This window comes from Corvus brachyrhynchos, unplaced genomic scaffold (genome assembly GCF_000691975.1).
Source record: "Corvus brachyrhynchos isolate BGI_N302 unplaced genomic scaffold, ASM69197v1 scaffold255, whole genome shotgun sequence".
Classification (NCBI taxonomy): Eukaryota; Metazoa; Chordata; class Aves; order Passeriformes; family Corvidae; genus Corvus; species Corvus brachyrhynchos.
Genome location: NW_008238358.1, coordinates 172,862 through 192,841, shown reverse-complemented (window position 1 = coordinate 192,841; position 19,980 = coordinate 172,862). Strand labels below are relative to the sequence as shown.

General features: G+C 38.0%; 1 protein-coding gene across 1 annotated transcript in view; it reads right to left on the bottom strand.

Moving 5' to 3' along the window:
• The window catches only part of FAM117B (family with sequence similarity 117 member B), a 28,685-nt gene extending 8,711 nt beyond the window's left edge, over nucleotides 1-19,974 (bottom strand). Inside the window, exons 1-6 of the mRNA XM_017735767.1 lie at nucleotides 19,876-19,974; nucleotides 12,799-12,947; nucleotides 8,098-8,190; nucleotides 7,472-7,585; nucleotides 1,580-1,723; nucleotides 341-566 (exon numbers count right to left, since the gene is read on the bottom strand). Of these exons, the coding sequence (XP_017591256.1) occupies nucleotides 341-566; nucleotides 1,580-1,723; nucleotides 7,472-7,585; nucleotides 8,098-8,190; nucleotides 12,799-12,819 (598 nt within the window). The 5' untranslated portion in view covers nucleotides 12,820-12,947; nucleotides 19,876-19,974. The remainder of the gene's footprint in view (nucleotides 1-340; nucleotides 567-1,579; nucleotides 1,724-7,471; nucleotides 7,586-8,097; nucleotides 8,191-12,798; nucleotides 12,948-19,875) is intronic.
• Between the last annotated feature and the right edge of the window lie 6 nt (nucleotides 19,975-19,980).

The following is a 19,980-nucleotide window of genomic DNA, read 5'->3' as shown; positions in this document are numbered from 1 at the left end:
CCCATTTTGTCCAAGATCATAAAAGATACCCAACACAAGCAACAGTTTCACCTGATACTGTAGATTCTTGCTTCCTCAACCTGCTTAAAATACTTTAAGAATCTATTATTTAAAAACAAAAGCTTTTTGGGAAGCACATTCCTCAGTCACATCTATCCAGCTTTAATTAATATGTGCACACACAGTACTTGGAGCAATTTGAAAAAAAACAGATCATGTACCAAAAACCCCACATTCTACTGTTTCTCCATGGATGCAGGGAACAAACCCTCTTTTTTACCTACGTGGTTATGAACATCACACAAGTTCAGCAGTGTTGAATTTTAAAGTGACACAGTACCTTTATCTCTGGAATCACCAAGCAGATCATCTGCAGAACATGGACTTTCTTCGCTGCCTTCATTACAGATAGTAAGAAATGAGGTTGGAGATACTGACTGGGAGCGGCTGCTGTTGTTACTGCCCTTGTCTGCTCCACCGGGCGTTTGGGTATCAATGCTGCGAGTGCTGCTGCTGCGCTGCACCAATGGAGGCGGGGCACGGTGCCCATCTGGAATATCTTGAGGCTGTTAAAAATTAAAGGCATCAGACAGCTGCTCTTGTCTGGGTAGCAATTTCTTTAAATCCAGTAGTGGTGAGGATCTTTTTGGGTTTCATAAAACCATTTGAGGTAGAAAATTTTATTCATTACATACAACTCCAAAAGAAAATAAAATGTCAGTTTCAGAAACTAAGGACAACAGTTTTTAAGATTTCACATCATCACAGAATTGCTGAGGCTGGAAGCAACCTCTTGAGATTATCAAGTTCAACACTTCTGCTCAAGCAGAGTCAGGTAGAACAGTGTGTCCAGGACTCTGTCCAGTCGAGTTTTTAATACCTCCACAGACAATGATTCCACAACTTCTCTGGACAACTTGCTCTGGTTTTGCACACCCTCACACATCAAAAAAAACCCCCAAAAACTAACATGTTTAAATTTTTGCCCACTGCCCCTTGCCCCATCACTGGGCACTACTGAGAAGAGACCAGCTCCCTCCATTTCTGCGCATGAGATATTTATACACATTGATAAGATCCCCCAGACCTGTCTCTCCTCAAGGCTGAACACTCCCATCTCTCTCAGCTTGTCTTCATATCAAAGACATTCTTGTTCCTTACTCATCTTCACAGCTTGTATTTCTGATACCTTATTACTAAATTCACCTCTAAAAACCATTAAAATAAAATGAACATTAAAAATGGGCAAATTATGGTTCATCTAGGATGGGGACAGTTCAGCACGGGCAAATAAGAGTTACTACAAAAACTCTCAAAACAGACCTTTTTCTTTTTTCCATTTTACTGAGATTTCTTATTTAGAAGAAAAGGTTCAGATTCAAGCTTTAACTCTTTCCTTCCTTTTGCTTTGCAAGAGACTTTTCAACTAACCTTATTAAAGAAAATAATAAATGCAAATATAAATAAAATTAATGCCAGACAAATTTAATTCAGAAATGCTGCAAAATAAAGTTTATGACTTAATCTCAAAGCAAAACCAAAATAATTATATAGAGCAATCATGGTGGCAGATACATACAACAAGTTGTTCCTCTTTGTCTCCTGTCTCTTTAATTATTATCTCAATCTCCTGATTCAATCCTTCTACACTGTTTCGGAATCGTGATCCCGTTGATTTGGTAATAGGTATCACAGGAACAAGAGCACTCTTTGGGATCGGAGCCTAAAGAACCAGAGACAATGAGAAAGCAATGTAGATTTATTTACAAAACAAAGTTACTATTTCTACCCAAAAGTGACCCTTGAAACAGAACACATCTACACCTCAGTATCAAGGATTTACATGAAACTATAGTGATCGTGTTCAAATGGATGCTTTAACTGAAGACAGACATCCTGAATTTTGTTTCAAATCCAATTTCTAGCAGGAAAAGCTAGCCTCAAAATCTCCCTTGATACAGTCTGCCTCTAGCTCGACATAGCTTTACAACTAAAAATTTAACAGTAAACATTTAAATGTAAGTAATTTTGAAGCCTTTAAAATACATTCACATTTCTCCTAAAGTGAGCTATACCACAATGTCACATCACTCTTTGTTGGATTTACCATTTGTAACCTCATTAAAATTGTATTTTAATGGAAGTCTGTGGCCACCTGCAATAACATGACACATGCAGAAGGACAATTATTTCACAAATGCAAGATGGCACTATATTAGAAATTAAGACCAACAACATATTAACTGGCATTAAGCCAGAATAAAAGGTTGACAAAACAACTTAGGGAGATTTCCACAAAAAGAATAAAATCCCAAACCCAAATGTCAATACTTAGTTGCTTCAGAATGAATATTAACATTTTAAAAATCCAGTGTTTCAAAATATGCACAAAAACTTCATTTTCAGAAAACGCATTACTGAAGTTTTCCAAAGCTGCCTTTGGCACACTACAACTTCTTGAGATTTCCCAGTCTCTCCATTAGCATCTGCCCTCCTGTTAAAAAAATCTCACTACCAGAATATTAGGAGATTCTGACCTCATTAAGCAGTGCTGTACTACAGGTAATGTAATATTTCCTGCAAACATTCAGTTCATCTCAAAGAACGGCACAACACACTTAAGTCACAGTAGAATTCCTATGTAAAATTCCTGGACTCTACGGCCTAGCGTGCCATGATTGAGAGCAACTCCTCTACTAACCAAAGGATCAGCATTATCTGGTCTTCAAAGGGAATTTTTGTCAGGGGACTATATTTCAATTTTTCCTTTAAGTAACAAGACTACATAGACACCAAAGCATTTTAATTTCCTGTGTACATTCTCGAAAACCACACAAAGCTTGTCTGGCAAAAAAACTACCTCAGAAAAATTCATGTAAACAAGACATTTTAAGCACAGATCATAATGGAGACTTCTTGTCACAATCACAAATCTCTACAGCAGCAAAACTAATGAATTACATTGGTTCTGCTTTCCTGAAACATTAGGTTAGCCATAAAAAAAAACCCAAAAAAACCAACGCAAAAAGGACTTGCACAAGAACTACAAAAGCTTCTGTTCAGAGAATGCTTGTCACTCTGTTTCTGTCAACAAAAAATAACATTCTCATAATGGCCAAACTTGTAAAGAGTTTTAAAAGTCTTGCCTGAAGATGAAAAAAAAACACTGAAGAAGAGCACAAAAATGTCTGAGAAGGCAACACTGCTAATTCTGTTCCAAGCAAGGCCTTGGATCAACAATCCAGTAAACTAATACAGGTTTAATATTCAATCATAATACAGGTATATCAGCACAAGTTCAGGCACTAACGACTGTTTGTGCACCCAGTTTTTCAATACACACATTCTTAGGACAAACTGAACTTGTTAAAAAGAGGAACACATGTACGCTTTAAGATTTCAGCAACCATTAGCAAAATGTGGGAATTCTTCACCTTTCTTCACCTTTTAAATGTGATTCCCTACCACAAAAATTCTTAGGTATATGCTACTATTTTAAGAGCTCAAAGTAGATTCAGTAGACTTCAATATAGTTCAGTGCAGCATTTTTCACTTCCAAGAAAAATAATATTCTGTGCATGACTGAGGATGATTTCTTAGCCCAAAGTGCCAGACAGTGGAAAAGGAAGGAGGTACGGTGACATGGGTAAGCAGTCAGCCCCAAAACAATAAACTTTTTATTAGAAATACTGCCTTCACTGAGGTCTGCATGGAGCTGGGCCCTGACATGCGGGAATAGGGTACCAACCTTTGACTACTCCCCTGAATACCTGGGAACATTCACAATGAGGCAAGGTGCCAAACACAGGACAACAATTACTGTGTTCACATAGTAACACACTGGCAGGGAGTTTTAAGAGTTCTGAAACTTACAGGTATGACAAACTCATGAGGTAGGAAATAGGGGTGATGAAAAATCTAAATTGTTCACAGGCATTTCGGGAAAAATGCTCTAAGCTCTTCCAATTTTTCCCAAGTAACAAAACTTTAAACAGAATCCCAGGACTTGTGATGCTTTTACATCAAGCCACCTCTAGGTTGAACAGATCATGGTAATTCTACTCTAAAAATGAAATGTTCCACCTAGTGAGGTGGTAAGAGTGACATCAAAAAAACCCAAACTCCCAACACTGCAAACTGCATGCAGCTGGTCTCAATATTAGTATCAATCAATTCATCAGACGTTAGGGACACAGGGTTCCCAGTAAAATGAAAGGAGAGGGGGCCTTGATGGTTCATAGTGTCACGTAGTATCAGCCAAGAGCACTGAGGAAAAAACTTTATGTTGGAAAAAAAATCCATTTATTCTTCCACCTGGTTTCAGTTCTGGCCTCAATCCTAGTTTCTCCATTATACCAACACTGAGAATATAGAAAGACCCCATTGTTTCCACTCCTGTTTACAGATTTAGTACCATCCAACTAATTCAAAATGTTCTCAGAATCATCCTGAGATCACCTGAGGAGGCTATGACCTTTCTGCAAACTCCTCTTCCAGTTAAGAGAGACAGAAAGGAGCACTTCTGGCATAATGAAAAAAACCACAGAAATGAAAAACATTCATTTGTTCTGAAAAAAACCTGTAGTCAGCAGCAAGGACTTGATCAAGGTCCTCATCAACTATTTTCTGATTCTGAGCAGAGGGTCAGGAACAACTGACATTCTTATTCTATAGAGATTGTGTGGATTTCTTTCTTCACACAAAAATCATATTAGAAAGAAGCACAAATAAATCATTAGAAGCTTAGTTGGCAAAAACCACTAAAAATTCTGGTAAAATTAAAGAATTGCAGTAAAGCTTAAGTAGGGAAGAAAAGGGGAAATAAATCCACTGAAATTTCTTCTTTTAACTAGAAGAGTACACCATTTTCCAAATGTTAAACAGTTTACCCAGTTTCTGTGAAGGAGCTGCTGACACAATTTCCTAACATTTTTTCTCACCTTGTCAGGAATCCAATTCCTTGAGCTCAGAAATCTTTACACGACCCTTTAGAGTCAACAAACACAAAAGTTTCTTTCAAACTCGGAATGTGAAAAAAAAAATTCTAAATATTCTAATTACTAAATTCTGGTTTCCACACAGTCCTTCCCCTTCCTTCCACAAATCCTGAAGGAACTGAGCTGCTGCCAGAAATTCTAGTTTAGCAGTTCTCAAAAAAAGAATGAGAAAATCTAGGAACTTTGCCCTCAATGCCTACAGTTACAGATTTTTCACTCTGAGTTAAAAACAGCTGCTAAATGCCATTGATCTAAACTCTTCACTTGCTCTTTGAATCCTTCTTTAACTTCTTCCCTTCACAAGTAGCTTGACACAGCTGGCACAAAATTAACCAAGAAAAACATTTTGTTTTGCAACACAGTCCTGGAAAAGCTGCTTTGCTTCAGTCTATATTTTATAGCTTGTTTCACAAGCCCAAAAACTAATTATCCATTGCACAATATTTTATTCACATACTATAAAATTTGGCAGAATGTAAAGACATCCATACCAGCAGCAAAATAATAAACTAATCACGATTTTAAAAAATTAATGTATATAATTTGAGGAGGTATTTTTCAGAATAGCAGCATCACTGTTCATTTTTGAAATTAAAACCCACTAAGACCGTCTACACTAAAGTGGCAATACCTCAGCATTCAGAAACGCACAGGTTTGCAGAATGCCAAGCAAACCTGTTAAAATGCATGTAATTCTCCACTGTACTAAAGGGCCTACACCAGAAGTTCCTCAGTACAGGTTCTGGTTGAAAATGTCCTCAAGTTCTACAAATTTGTATAAAACACCTTCACCAAGTATGTTGATCTGTCTTTTGTTTTGTTTTTTTTTTAACCAACAGTTTGATACATTTTGTATGTTGATTTTCATTAACTTTCTCAAAAACCCCTAGAAAGGGATTGAGTCATTTATTTGTCTTTCTTCATTCATAATTTTGGACTGTTCTGACTCCAGCAGTCAGTAAAATCAGCAGCACAGTACACTGCACCCACACTTCAGTAATCCCTAAATTGTTATATCAAAAAATGTAATTCTAAAAAAAATCCTAAATACTTTCAGTAGCAGACAATTCAAACTACCAACAAAACTGAATTCAAGAGGCACATCAATCCTGAAAAGTCATGACTCCTAATTAAATGTCCTACAGCAGGGATAAGAAGTTAGGGTCTGAAACAAAAGATGCTAACGACTTTTATACAAAGTAGGAGTTAAGAAGAACAGAAATTCAAAACACGATTCTATTTTCTTACTTTCGGTCCTGAAGTAGAACACATTCACTCAGATACCTGACTTCACCTATGAAGTGAACCTGGCCTAAATTATTTCCAGAAGGATGGAATGACAGAAACGAAACTTTTTATTAACTGTTATCAAATTATGATATTTATTGGAACAATTAATGACATTTCAGGAGTAATTAGGAATATGATTAGATTTTCAGAGAAGCTTCACAGCTGAAGTACTCTCTCAACTCACAACATGACAGTTTCCTAGTTTCTTTCAACTACATTGCCTTGCCAAGGCTATTGTGAGGGATTTGTTCTTTTGTAACTGTTAAAAAAAATGGTGTGTATCAAATGTATATACATGAGATAGCAGGGAGAGGGGAGGGAAAAAAAAGTTTCCTTCTGAAAAAATGACCAAACTTTTCTATTAAAGTTACTTAACCGAAACACACTTGAAGAAGGATTTGTGTTTCTAAAAGCCTATCATTTTTTTACACCTGTTATCAATTGAGCTAAAAATATTACACCTCTGTCAACCTGACCTCATTAGAAGCCTTGAGATAAAACTGAAACTGCACACAGAACATGTGGTGGCCTAGCCATCACAATTCTTGTAGAAGGGATTATTACTTTAAATCTCAAGGCACAATAAATGACAGGGGAAAAAAAAAATCTTAAAAAGGCTGAATGAAGTCATGTAGTGTGTAAATACTTAAATAAATAATCTCATGGAATAGCCTTTTGTCAGGTAAGCTCTCTAAATCTCATCACAGTATTAGACAAGTGTTTGGCAAGACATCAAAATGTGCTCAGAAGAACTACTTTTTATTTGAGTATACAGTTTTACCAGCAGTTTGCTCCATGTCATATTCTACATGCAAAGTCATAATTGTTACAGCAACATATAATGAAGAAGATGACCTATAGTTTTAGATTAAACTTTTCTGTCATCCTTTTGTGGAACCTGCAGAATGCACTTTAAAAGTCTTGCTTTAAGGAAGGATTTAACTACCTGAAATTATTTGGAAGTGGGAGTTCAAAGCCAGCTCACCCAAGCAACAAAAAGATCTGGGCCCCCATTCACTCAAGCAGTCAAAAGAAAGAGCTCTATTTCATAGAATTCACCTATAGCTACACCGTATTTAGCAGCCTGTGGTATTTCTAAGTCCCCTCTAAGACAAATCACAACCTTGAAAGGAGCGAAAAGAAGTTTTAGCTACCCAACACAGCCAAAAAGCACACAGCCTCACCTGACTGTGGTTAATGGCTGCATGGTTCCCATGAAAAGGAGACTGTCTTTCCTTGTCACGATGATGCCTGCTGCTGTGTTTGCTTCTCTGCAGCTGCTGACGCAATTTTGCAATCTAACAAAGGAAAAATTTACATTAGATTTCAACAGGTGTATTCAGGTACACACGTAATTTCATCCATTTATCCCATCACTTAGTTAAAATTATTTACTACCACAACATTCATAATTATTGCCAGCACTAGATTTGTTCTTGCAAATCTAATATGTTAGCTATCAGTTCAGCTGACACTCAGAAGACACCTCTGGAGGTTTAGTGAAAGAACTTGAAATACATAAAGTTTGAAAGTAGCGTGGTCATTGCTATTATTTCCTTCTTTGGTGAAAAATGTTACCTGCATTTAGTGTTTTATTTCCCACATATTCAGATTAAAAATATTAATACACCTGAATTGTTATATTAAATCAATATAAAATGAAAAGCCATTTCCTATTTTTTACCAAGCCCACCATCTGTATAATTAAGCAAAGTAGCAAAATACTCCTGCCTTCCTGAAGGATCATGGTATCAGTGCACACCAAAAAACTATTTAATCTAAAGGTATCTCAAGTAAAGGCATTTCTGACCTCCTTGAGTTGTTCGTTGCTGCCCCATGACGATGAACGTTTGTGTGAGCTTCTCTTCTTTTCTAAATATTCTTCAGCCCAGGCACTTTCTGTCTGTAAGAAGAAGATTACAGGATTAATTTAAAAAGGTAATTGCTACTTTCTGGAAGAATATTTTGAGACAAATTAGAAAAGAGAACTTTTAAGATATGCTAGATTCAGAACCAAAAGTGAACAACAGTAACCAACTAGAAGCCTTTCTCACAGGTAAAGTACAAAAAAGTGGAGTGAAACCATATAAATAAAAAACCCCAAACCCACAACTTTCAGACCTCCTGTAATATAGGAATGTGCTAGTTTCCCTTCCAAATGACTGAGCATAAGGCAGTATTCACATGTAGCACAAGCTGCCAGAGAGCTCTGAAGAACCAGTGTGACAGTGCTGAACTGGGGGGAGATGGTGTATTTAATTTCCTGCACAAATGCTGACCTTGTTATTTCTGACGCATTAGCAAGGGTGGCTTGGTGTAAACGCTGTGAAAGCCTGCACCAGCACAGCTTCAAAAGCACGTTCTTGCTCTCAAGAATGAGAAAAAGGAAAGCAAGGCATATAGCACCACTAGAGCCATTGCAAAGTAGGGAATTAATTTAATAATGCCTCAAAGGTCCCGGGTTCACAGTTGCCCCAGGACAAGCAGAAAGCAACACAGATAATACTAAGCTGGTTTCACTAAACCAACAGACACATTAGTGTTTAATAAAAAAATCTCACAAACATATAGTGGTGAAAGAGTTCAGAGAAATGCAAAGTATCATTAAGCCACGCTGTATTTCAGGTAAGAAAATGCACAGGCAAGACTGTGATAATACTGCATGCTTTATGGGCAGTTTGTATTCCCACCTAGCCAGCTCCAGGAATGTCTTCAAAGCAGTGAACTGTAAAGGCTCTAAGAAGACAGATAGCAACATCTATCAGGAATCTCTGTGCAGTCACAGGAAATACACCTAATGAAGCATTTCTGGAAGCAGCTCACACACTGAAACAGACAGCAAATTCCTTGAAGTTCACTGTTGCCACCATGCAGTTCTCAGCATACAGCGATGATCTAGCTAATCCCATTTTTAAGACACCTCACTTTCCCCTATAGAGAAGAACTTTGATTGCCTCTAAGTCTTCACACCTACAGCAAGCAGTGGTTGTTCTTACATGTGAAACTAAGAGCTTGCAGAAGCCACATGCTGACCTTTCTTAGCCCAGCTGCACTTGCATCTCAGAAACTCAAGTCTTTTGTGGTATTAATCCCTTTTTTGCAGGGAATATGGAGCCTTAACTCCAAATATACAGGTTGCAACCCCACCAGTTTCAGTTACAGACACAAGTTTCACATAAATAAAACCTTCATTATCAGTACTTTTTATCTTCATCATTCTAAATCAAACACTAACTAGGGCAAATCTGAATAATAAAGTTAGTATGGTTGCTTTGAAATTCCCATTTCATAGCAAAATCAGAATCCATTACAATCTGTTTTTCTAGAAAAGCACTCACTGATCTTCATCATAAAATAGAATAATTGATAACCCCCATTCCCAAGTACCAATTTTTGTCTAGTCAATTCTCAAATGTCAGTCAGGAGTATCATTCTATCCTCTAGCTTTAGCTACTAATTCTAGCTTCCCAACTCAGCACAACAATGACACTTGCCTACAGGAGAATAATTAACACTAATTAGTCTTTGCCTTTAATTTATATTCAAGACTTTGACTCAAGATTCAAGAATTATTTAATAAATTAATATCTGATTCATTTTCAAGCCTTAAAGTTGCTTTGAGGCTCATCCTTAAAACAAATAGTTAGAAATCTTTTCAGGTTAAACTATAGGAAACCTGTACATCAAGACAGAAATGCAATACTATTTTAGCAAGTCTTCTTCTACTTATTCCACCTATTTTGTTTGTAGTACTTATTATCAAGAAATGGACCAAGTAACCAAAAGGCAAAGTGGGATTTATATTGCTCTAGGTTCTTAAAGTACTACTACTTGCTTCTTAGTTGTCACCATTCATAACATCCTCCCCCCTTTCTAGAATTACAAAGAAATTAGTTTAAGGCTAAATTTATTACAGACAGTAGAACGCTTCAGAAAAAAAAAGTTTTAAGAGGCAAAAGCTTTGCAGTCAAAATAAATTATTTCAGAATTTTTTAAAAATACAATGTAATTGTCCCATTTTAAGTTGTAAGACAAACAGGTTTCATTCAAAGCAAAAAGACAAGATTACTAACACCTGTTTTATGAGCACTTTAAACAACATGCACAAGTATGAATCCTAGCCAGACCCTTGGATGCTCAATAATACACCTATTCATCATCCAACAAATATTTTTCAGGTACATAATTCAGTTGAGTTTTATAGACAGGTTTCATCACAATACTCAATTGAAGGAGGAATCTGATAGAGAGACAGTCTGCATGACCTGGGATCTCTTACACAGTTCTCAGCTATGACCCATGGGCATCTCTAGAAAGGCCTGCAAGCTGAAGTGTGCCATTAATTGCTGTCTCTTCCCAGTATGCTTCCTGCACGACTCTACTCTCTATGCCATAACTCCACAGAATCAAGATACCCTGCTTACTCAACTTGAAAACCTTTTACATCTTCATAAATTCAAGTCCTGTTCTCTAAAGGCTTGAAATCAGAACACATACATTTCATGTCAGACTTCGTGAAATCTGAAATTATACACTGGAACCAGAGTATCTCATCAGTGAAACTTCATCCAAATAAGACATTTTCAGAAAAGCTGAACAATACAAATGGGCAGTCTGTATTATCTCGGGAAGCTAACTATTGTAAGTCACATTTTAAATTTGTCCCTAGCTCCAGTGGTTGCTCTCAGGCCCGTCGGAAGACTAAAATCAATAATATCTCATCAGTGTCACATCAACATCAGCTTTGGACATACAGATGTATGTCTATAGCCTACATTTTCTACTGGTTTGATAAATTTTAAATTAGGAAGTGCGAACAGATTATTCTAGTTCTCTCAGAAATACACTACCATTGATCACCACTAAATGTACTCATTCTGCAGAAATATCTAATGCACTTACAGTCTTCCCATTAACCTTTCAAATATATTTCCTCTTCTATACAAAAGCCCCACTACCACAGCAGTTAGATGTGCCAGAATTGGGAGAAAAAGGCAAAAGAAAAATGCAAGCCAAAAAGGATGGTATCTGGCAAATACCGAGATTATAAAAGCCCAACCATTATTCAGATTATATCAAAACTAACCTGAACAAGATCAACTGAACATAGCAAACACTTTGGCAGCAGTACAGAAATATAATTATTCTGAAAAAAGTATCCTAAGAAATCAAATACGAAAATAAATTGTTAGGACACCCATAGGGGTTTAGTTCTGCCCTTTAATAATGCCTTTTAATAGCTAAGTATGTACAGACATTCCTTGTATATCACATACCTTCCTTCATCCTCCTCCTCTTACTTCAAAGTGCTTTCTTTTATCACCCTGTCTTCTAACCATTTTTCCAATTCATTTTCCTGCACAGAAAACGTGATCCTCAGCTGTCCTTTCTTCTTCACCAGTTCCTAATTCCACCTTATCCAGATGGACATATTTCCCTAAAAAACACCTTCCTTCTCTACTGATCTGCTCTTCCCACAAAAGGCCACACAGTAACACTGCACACCTCATCTGCTCAATTCCCACTCATCCACAGACACTGAAACTATGTGGACACATTTTTGCTACTGTTACCAAACATAACAGGGGTTCAAACACAAGGATGCCCCACATGCTCTGAGGTCCTCTTCCAACTGCATCTTGCTTATGTTCTTTGGAATTAGTGGAGACTTCTTGTTGAAACCATGTTCCAGGAACAGGGATTTAAAATCTGATACATTTGCCTCTTTCTTTCACGCTGCATGTTAGAGAAAGCCACTGCCAGACTGCACCCACAGAAGGAGAAATGAAACACTAGGATATTTTAAGAAACACTCCATCTTGAACCACTTCTGCATACAGAAGGGATGTCATGTAACAACACTCCCTTTAAAGGGGAATGCCAAAACAAACGTCATGCTTCAGTCAATTGTTTGTTGTTTCCGTTTTTACAGGTGGCACAGGACGGAACCTTTAAAGCTTGTGAAATTTTGTTAAGCAGTTCATGTTTATTGGAAAATCATGTACTTTTTTAATACTTTCCAGTTGAGCTAAATTTCAACACCATTCACAGTTCAATGAGGCAGTTCTTCAATGCATATAATTCCATACTGGGTGCATAAAACCCAAGTGAACATTACAGGGCTTTTACAATTAGAGGATGAAGAGTTGGAGACAGACATACATATAAGGATACATCACTAAGTTCTCTATATAAATCTAAAGTAAACAGTAATTAACTCCAGTGCTATCTAGTGTACTGCACACTGTAAGAATAATGAGAATACAGATGTACAATGCACTGAGGCAAGAAGGAAGTGGAACACCTAAACGATACTACAGTTCTCAGCCTTTACTTAAAGAATGCAAATAATTCACACATGCAATAGCAAAGGTAGGATTCCTGCAATTTGAAAGTGAATAGAAACTTGTGATCAAGAAAGCTAAAGTGAATGTTTTCAAAGGAAAAGCTTCTCACATTTAAATCCTGTCTTCACCCTTACATACTCCAAAGACAAAAAACTCTGTCCTACCTGTGTGGCTTTGTCTCTCATACAGGGAGCAGCTTGTCCATGATTATCACGAGGCCACTGTCCAGCAAGGTATGGAGCAGCAAGCGTATCCAGTGAAGACGTCCGGCGAACAATACTGGAAGGGCTTGATGAAGGTGGTCTTGATTTGTCTGGTAGAGCAAGAACATTTGATTACAAAGAAATCAAGACAGAGAGCTTATCCATTTTAATAGCCTACAAGAAATCATACCAAATTGGAACTATGCTGTTAAGTATACAACAAGATACTTCTAATATGGAAATTAAGTTTGCTTTTCCAGGCTCTATTCAGTCTGAATAAGTTTGAAATCTGTTTTTATGGTTTCTTTAAAAACATCCTTATGCCACAAATGTTGCATTAGTGTTCACACACCACTATTTACTCCTTTAAAAGTCTAACAGTCATTTGATTCTTAAATGATGAAGGTGTAGAAGAAATAAAAATAGCTATGTTTATGCACACAAAAGGTTAATGAAGAAAAACTGTGTTGAACTTTTTCAATTTAATGCTGAGTTTACAGTTCATCCTACTAGCCCTTCACCCCTTCACCTACTTTACTTCCAGGGACACTATAAACCAGCATATTCTAACCACCCAGTACATGATATATGGCATAACCCTTAGATTCAGAAGTCAACTTTGATAAGGTAATCATTTACATTTTACAAGCTAATTGAGACATCTCCTCCCTTTACATGCTATTTGGTAACTATGTTCATATTTGCCTGGTGCTGTATCTTCTGCAACACCTCATTTGTGGTGTTTATACTGGTATCCTATTTCAGAACAATTTAGATACTAAGAGGAATCCTTACCAAAAAAAAAAAAGTTAACTACAACAATCATAGGAAGTAACATGAGAAGGAAGAATATGGTTAAAAATAAAAATTTGTATCTGTCCCATTTGTCAATGATGTCTTAAGTAAGGTGGCAGTAAAAGACTACACTGCAAGCTATGAAGAATAAACACTGAAGAAAATTTCCTCAGAACAGTAACTGTGGTTGTTAAATTTAAGAGACCGATAAGCAGCAAAGACCCGGGGTTTAGATACACATACATGCTTACACATTTTGAGATGTAAAAGGCAAATCCTGAGATCACAACGATCTAAGCTTACTACCAACTCATCTACTCCCCACAAAAAGAATTTCAATTATACTTGAAAGAATTGTGCATTAATCTTAACTATAACAAATAGAAAGTCCTAAAAAACACAGCTAGAACACAGCAAGCATGATTCAGGAGTTAGATGGAACCTTTATAAAAGGCCACGGGAAAAACTCAGTCATGTGTCCTCCCTCACTGTGCCTTAGGATGAATTCTGCACTAGAAGTATCAATAACACAGCAATTTGTATTATACATAAACTCATTTACATTTACAAAGGAAATTGTGCCTGGTTAGTGTCTGACTGCTAGTCAGAAAATAAAACCACTGACATCAAAAGTCCAAAATTCAATTTCTAAGCTGTTGCAATCTACTAAAAATACATGTGATAAATACTAATACAACTTGTTAGGTATAGATTTCAATGGAGTGGAAAGCACCTAAATCTAGTGATGTTCTACACTAAATAGCCTCATGTGAATTTATTAGAAAGGTACACAGTAAAAATGTGAGAAATATTTCAATTCAACTACAAGGAAAAAATTCTTAGCACTATAATCAGCCGCTCTTGTACAAAGCAGTCAGGAAACTTCATCTGGTTTATTATTTCTACAAGCACCAACAATGATACAACCTTACTACTGAGCTCTCAGCAGATTTGCTCTTAGGGTGTAACAGCAAATATGTTTTGGAGTTTGCACTCAAGACTCCCATGTCAAAGAAATTCTCTGACTACTACTATCAGCACACTGAAGGGTCTGTTTGTATCAGAAGATTTCAAAACTATTCCTTTTGTGTGTACTATAGGACAATGTGGCATGCTAACACAATGTGTCATTCTTTAAAAATTATGCTTGCTTCCAAAGTTAAATCAAACATATTATTTGTCTTAGAATTAGCTGCCATATTCTCCCTGTTTTTCTTCTTAGTTATCATTCTTCCTCTTCAAGAAGCTTTTCTCTTTTTACCAAGGGGAAACAGAAAGGATGTGAAAAAAAATTATAAATCAGGAAGTGTACGTAGTCAGCCACATCATCTGCAAAGCCACTGCAGCAGCTTCAGAACTGGAAAAGCAGAATCTATTACTCTCTCTTCTCCACCACAAAAAAAAAGAAAAACAAAACCAAAACAAAAAACAACTGGAAAGACTATTTTGCTGAACAAACAGAGAATGAGAACTGAAGAGCCTGTTTACTATTTAAGTTCAAGGGAAGCTGCTCATTTCAAGGCACAAAGCCTGTAAATACTCTCTCTTCCTCTGATTTAAAAATTCATTCAAGAAATTCTGTTTTCAAATTACTTCTATTTAGATGGGTAATGATGTTTGGATCTGTTTTTACTTACTTTTCCACCTTCACAACCTGCCTTTATACAAATTGGCAAAGTCTACTATACAATCCTTCTTACTGTTTCAAAACATTTCAGTGGGAACATATACAATGTTTTCACTGCACTTTCCCCTACAATACTTGAAGCAAGTGTTCAGCTGCTATTTTTTCTTGATGTGACCTACATAACAAGAGATCTGCCTCCATAGAGATAACAGTTACAACAGCTGTGGCTGATGAAAAACAATGGAGCTGTTTCATCAAATAGATGCTTCTTAAATATTAGATCTCTTTTAATTGGCCTGATTATCTCTCTAAACCAGTATTTGTGACAAATATCAACCCTCCTATCCATCCATCACTAGTATAAATCTATTTAGAAACAAAAGTCTTTCTGCAATCTGGTCTCAAACAAAGCAAAATAATAGAACAAAAATAAAGAGAACATACACAACACAAATCAATGAAGTCCATAATGCGGGGAAATAACAAGCGAGTTGCCATGTCTTCATTGGTCATTGCCGTACAAGTGACCAACAGAAGTTGCTACAGGCAACTTGGTATCTCACACACCTCTTGCAGAGTAAAGCCAGGCACCTCCAAAGGCAGTGTAAGCTCAGGCACTATAGCAGTAGGACTGAAGAGCAAAACTGAACAAATAGAGATGCTTACCAATAACTACCTGAAAGGTATGAAAGAAACCAAAGAAACATCATCTAACACATACTGTGAGAAAATAAGCAGCAGCAAAGCCTAAGAGGCCACTGAACTCACAAAACTCTACTTTAGGCTTTTTTTTATACAAGTGGGCTATCCAAAGTAGTGAGAAGGAGTGAGACCAAACTAACTCCTCTGCCATCAAAGCATACATACAGTTGACCTTTTTGTTCTGCTTTGGTCAGGCTTTTCCCCAGAAAGGACCTTCATGGGATCTCTCCCATGCACAGCTGGCACAACCGTCTTTCCCAAAACTACAACTGGCCTCTGGGACTCCACCTACTTTTCATGTTTCATTAAAAGAACCGAACAGACTCAGAGCACTAAGCACAGACACACCACCCAACTGTGTATACTCCCTTTGGAAGATAATCCTGGCTATCATCCTCACAGAAATTTAAAGAGAACTGTTCACTAGTAATTCAAAATTGTCCCACTGTAGAAGAATGACTGAATTAGTGGTGTTTTAGAAAACCAAACCTCACAAAACCCAAGATGTTCAAGTTACTTAACTCTAGTAAATGAAAATATTTTTAATCCAAATAAACTCCCCTGAAGTGCTGGCCACAAGAAACATACAGTATGATGGTGCAAAAATGAATTAGCTTTCTTTACACCTACCATTTGTTAAACAGCTTAGGTAAGCAGTGCAGGAATGTAGCGGTACACAAAGCCTTCTCTCTTATCCTACAGTAATATCTTTCAAAACTACTGCAAAACCTTGGTCATTAAGGCCAACAGGTCTGCAGCTATTATTGTGTCACCAAATTATTAAAACTAATAAATTCTATGGTGAAATTTGAGACTGTAATAGAGTTCCATTTCTTCCTCTCTACCTCCAAGAAAAGGTTCATACCAGACCTCTAAGACTTCATATACTATTTTTATCACTTCCATTCACACAAGCAGGCTTTAATATTACCCTTCCCTAGAAACTTCTCCTTAATTTTCAGAATGAGTTTAGATGTCCAATACAGTCAACTGGACTATACCAGGAAGTCCAGCATCCAGCAGAGAACTCTCTCACCACCTCGAGGCACCTGAAAGTAAACAACTGCTATGGCTCTGGTCTTGATCTTCTTGTTTACTCAGCCTGGTACACTGTAACATTTTTGCAGCTGAGCAGTTGAACTCCTCTAAGATGCGTTTTATATAAGAACACAAATAACAAGATCCCATTAGATCTTTACTCAGTGAATAAACCAAGGCAAAAACCGATGAAGATAGAGAAATGTGTATGCTCTATCTCATGTTGCAACAGTGTACTAGTAGGTCAAAACAATGTCCTCTAAGGGGTGGTTTGCAGACAGAGAAAGAGGCAAATGTGAAAACTGAACCAAAATTGGAGATTGCAGGACAGACTCTGCAGTGTAGAAACGAGGCCACACCAGTGATGGGAAGGGCAGAACACATTAACAGGCAATTAGAAGCTGAATTCTGCGAAATAACTGCTAGAGACTGCAGAAAGGGAAAGTAAAAGATGAAAAACAGGTAGTAGCAAGAACTAGCTTCCTGGTCATATTTAGGAGGAGGGGAGAGAAGTGGCAAGAAAAGCATGGAAAATTAGAAGTTGTATGACAGAATCTTCCATTTGTAATTACCCCATAGTCAACAGAGAATTCAGTTGAGCAATTCAGATCAGAAAACAAGGGCTAAAAAACCCCTCCAAAAACCACACCCCAAACCCATAAAAGCCACATTTGTAAATTCAAAATTTAGGGTTCTCGAGTGTAAAGCAGGCTCCTGAAAACTAAGTTCACAACTATTCAACTGCTTCCCAGGAAAGAAAATCTGAAAAACGTGAAACTGAGCCTGAAGTATACAACTTATATTTAGATACACTTAAACTTAGATACAACCAGCATCTAAGTTCAGAAAAAGCTATCATTTGTCTAACCTCAAGGTTCATTTTCATCTAAGAAAATGTGTCTGCAGCTGTCGGAATGAACAAAAGCCATCACTAACTGAAAGCAAGAAATAGAAAACCCCAAGTTATTCTGCAGCAGATTCTGACCAATATCCTCAAGCATCTTGTGTGTCTGCACAACCGTTGCCTCATTAGCAAAAAAAGTTCCACTTCCATGTTCTCAGCTAACACTGTTTACTCATTTAGATAAAAAACCTGAAGTCAACTCAGCCTCTGTCAAGCACTGGACTACACAAGATGAATGTTAAGCACTATAAAGAGTTTAGTTTGCATTTGGAGCCAATACAAGTACTAGTCAGAAACTGGAACATGTGGAAGCAATTAAATGGACACCACTCTCCTGTTTTCACACATCTTGTAAAAAGCTACTGGAGTTACCTTAACACCGTAGAGTAATCAAATGACTTGTTTCTTTCTATATGTTAATTCTGCAAAGTAGTAAAGAGGCCAGCATAGTTTCAGCAGGCTTCTCCACAGTGACTAAAAGACAGTGCAATTTTTCCACCCTAAGTGGTCTGACGCATGCCTTTACAAACAGTTTTTGAACCTGGACCTCAAGGCTAACCATGCTCTTCCTCATTCTCCAGGCCAGCAGATTGCACCTTAGGCAAGATTTCTATAAAGCTCACAGGAAGGAGACCGGATTTTGTGATGTGCATAAAGTCTTTCAGATTACTGATTAACAAGAATCTCAAGTGAAGAATACACACATTCCTCAATCCAAAGCCTTATAATATAATATAGCCTTAATAAAACCCTCATTACTCTTATCTGCAAAGTGAAAAATCTAACTCAGAATCTTATCAGTACTCTCTTACACTAGCAGACTAGGAGGTACACAGTCGTCTTGTACCAACTGGTGATGACTGTCTCATTTGGCAGCATCACTCCTCAAGAGCCAGGATAGGAAAAAAGAAAAAACCCAAAGCGGTAGTCTGGTTATAATCATTATTTTAGAAAGGGGGAGGAGTATAAGGAGAAGCAGAAGTGTTAAAGGGAGGGCTAGTCCTAGATTTCCACATATACACTTCTGCATATTAGTCAACTTTATTGTTTAGATTACCACAGTCAATTTAATGAAAAAGAGTAGCTGCAAGCTTTGGTATCTTAAAAGTAACATTTTTCCCCAGATTTGAGGACATGAACACAAAGCCACATTCATGCACTTTTGAGAAAACTTTTATCCCAAGAAGGAAAAGGACTTACATATGTCAGCCTCTATCATCCTCAACCTGATGCCATATATTACTTAAATCCCAGCATTTCCAATAAGAATTATTTTATTTTTCAAAAAGTTAAAAAGCAGTTTGCTACAAAATGTATGGTATCCTCACGCTATTTTCTATCTTCACTGTAGCACAAGCATGTCATCACTCTCAAGCACACACATCCTTCTGCAGGGTTCTGTTGAAAGCAACTGCTAAGAGAGATACTGAATACTTTTGCTCTACAGCTACGTGCCATGCCTACAGCACTAGTCAGTTCTTTAATTGCAAGCTCAGGGACACTGTTTGGATCACAACCACATCCACCATCCGGCACGAGGTGTGCAGAAAGGTGAGATGTGAAGGCTTCACAACAGCCCCCAAACTCACCTAAAGTTTGTGCCCAAGTACATTAAGGACATCTACCCCACTGAAACCCTCTCATCTGCCAACCCGAGGCAGTACTCGCGGTACTACGGGAGCGGTCACAACCCCCACATGGCACGCTTGGCTCTCTATCCCTCTTCTGAAAGCCAGGGCGCAAGAGAGCAGCAACAAAAGCAAAGACCCCTTCCATGCACATACCCGGCAAACCCTGCCGCCGGCCAGAGAAGGGGCAGGGCGGGCACCAGCCCGGGCACAGCCCGGTCCCTAGCTCTGCCCCAGGGCACGAGGCGCTCGGAGGCACCGCCGGCCCCTGCCCTGCACCCCGCGCCTGGCCCGGCCGCCGGGGACGTGCCCTTTGCCGCTGTCCCGGACCCCCCTGCGCTCACCTTTGCAGACGGGGGAGCTAGGGCTCTTCCTCTCTGGGGAGCTCCTGCCCGGCTCCGGCGACTGCCGCCGGTGGTGGTGCCGGCGCCTGCCCTCCGCGCGAGGAG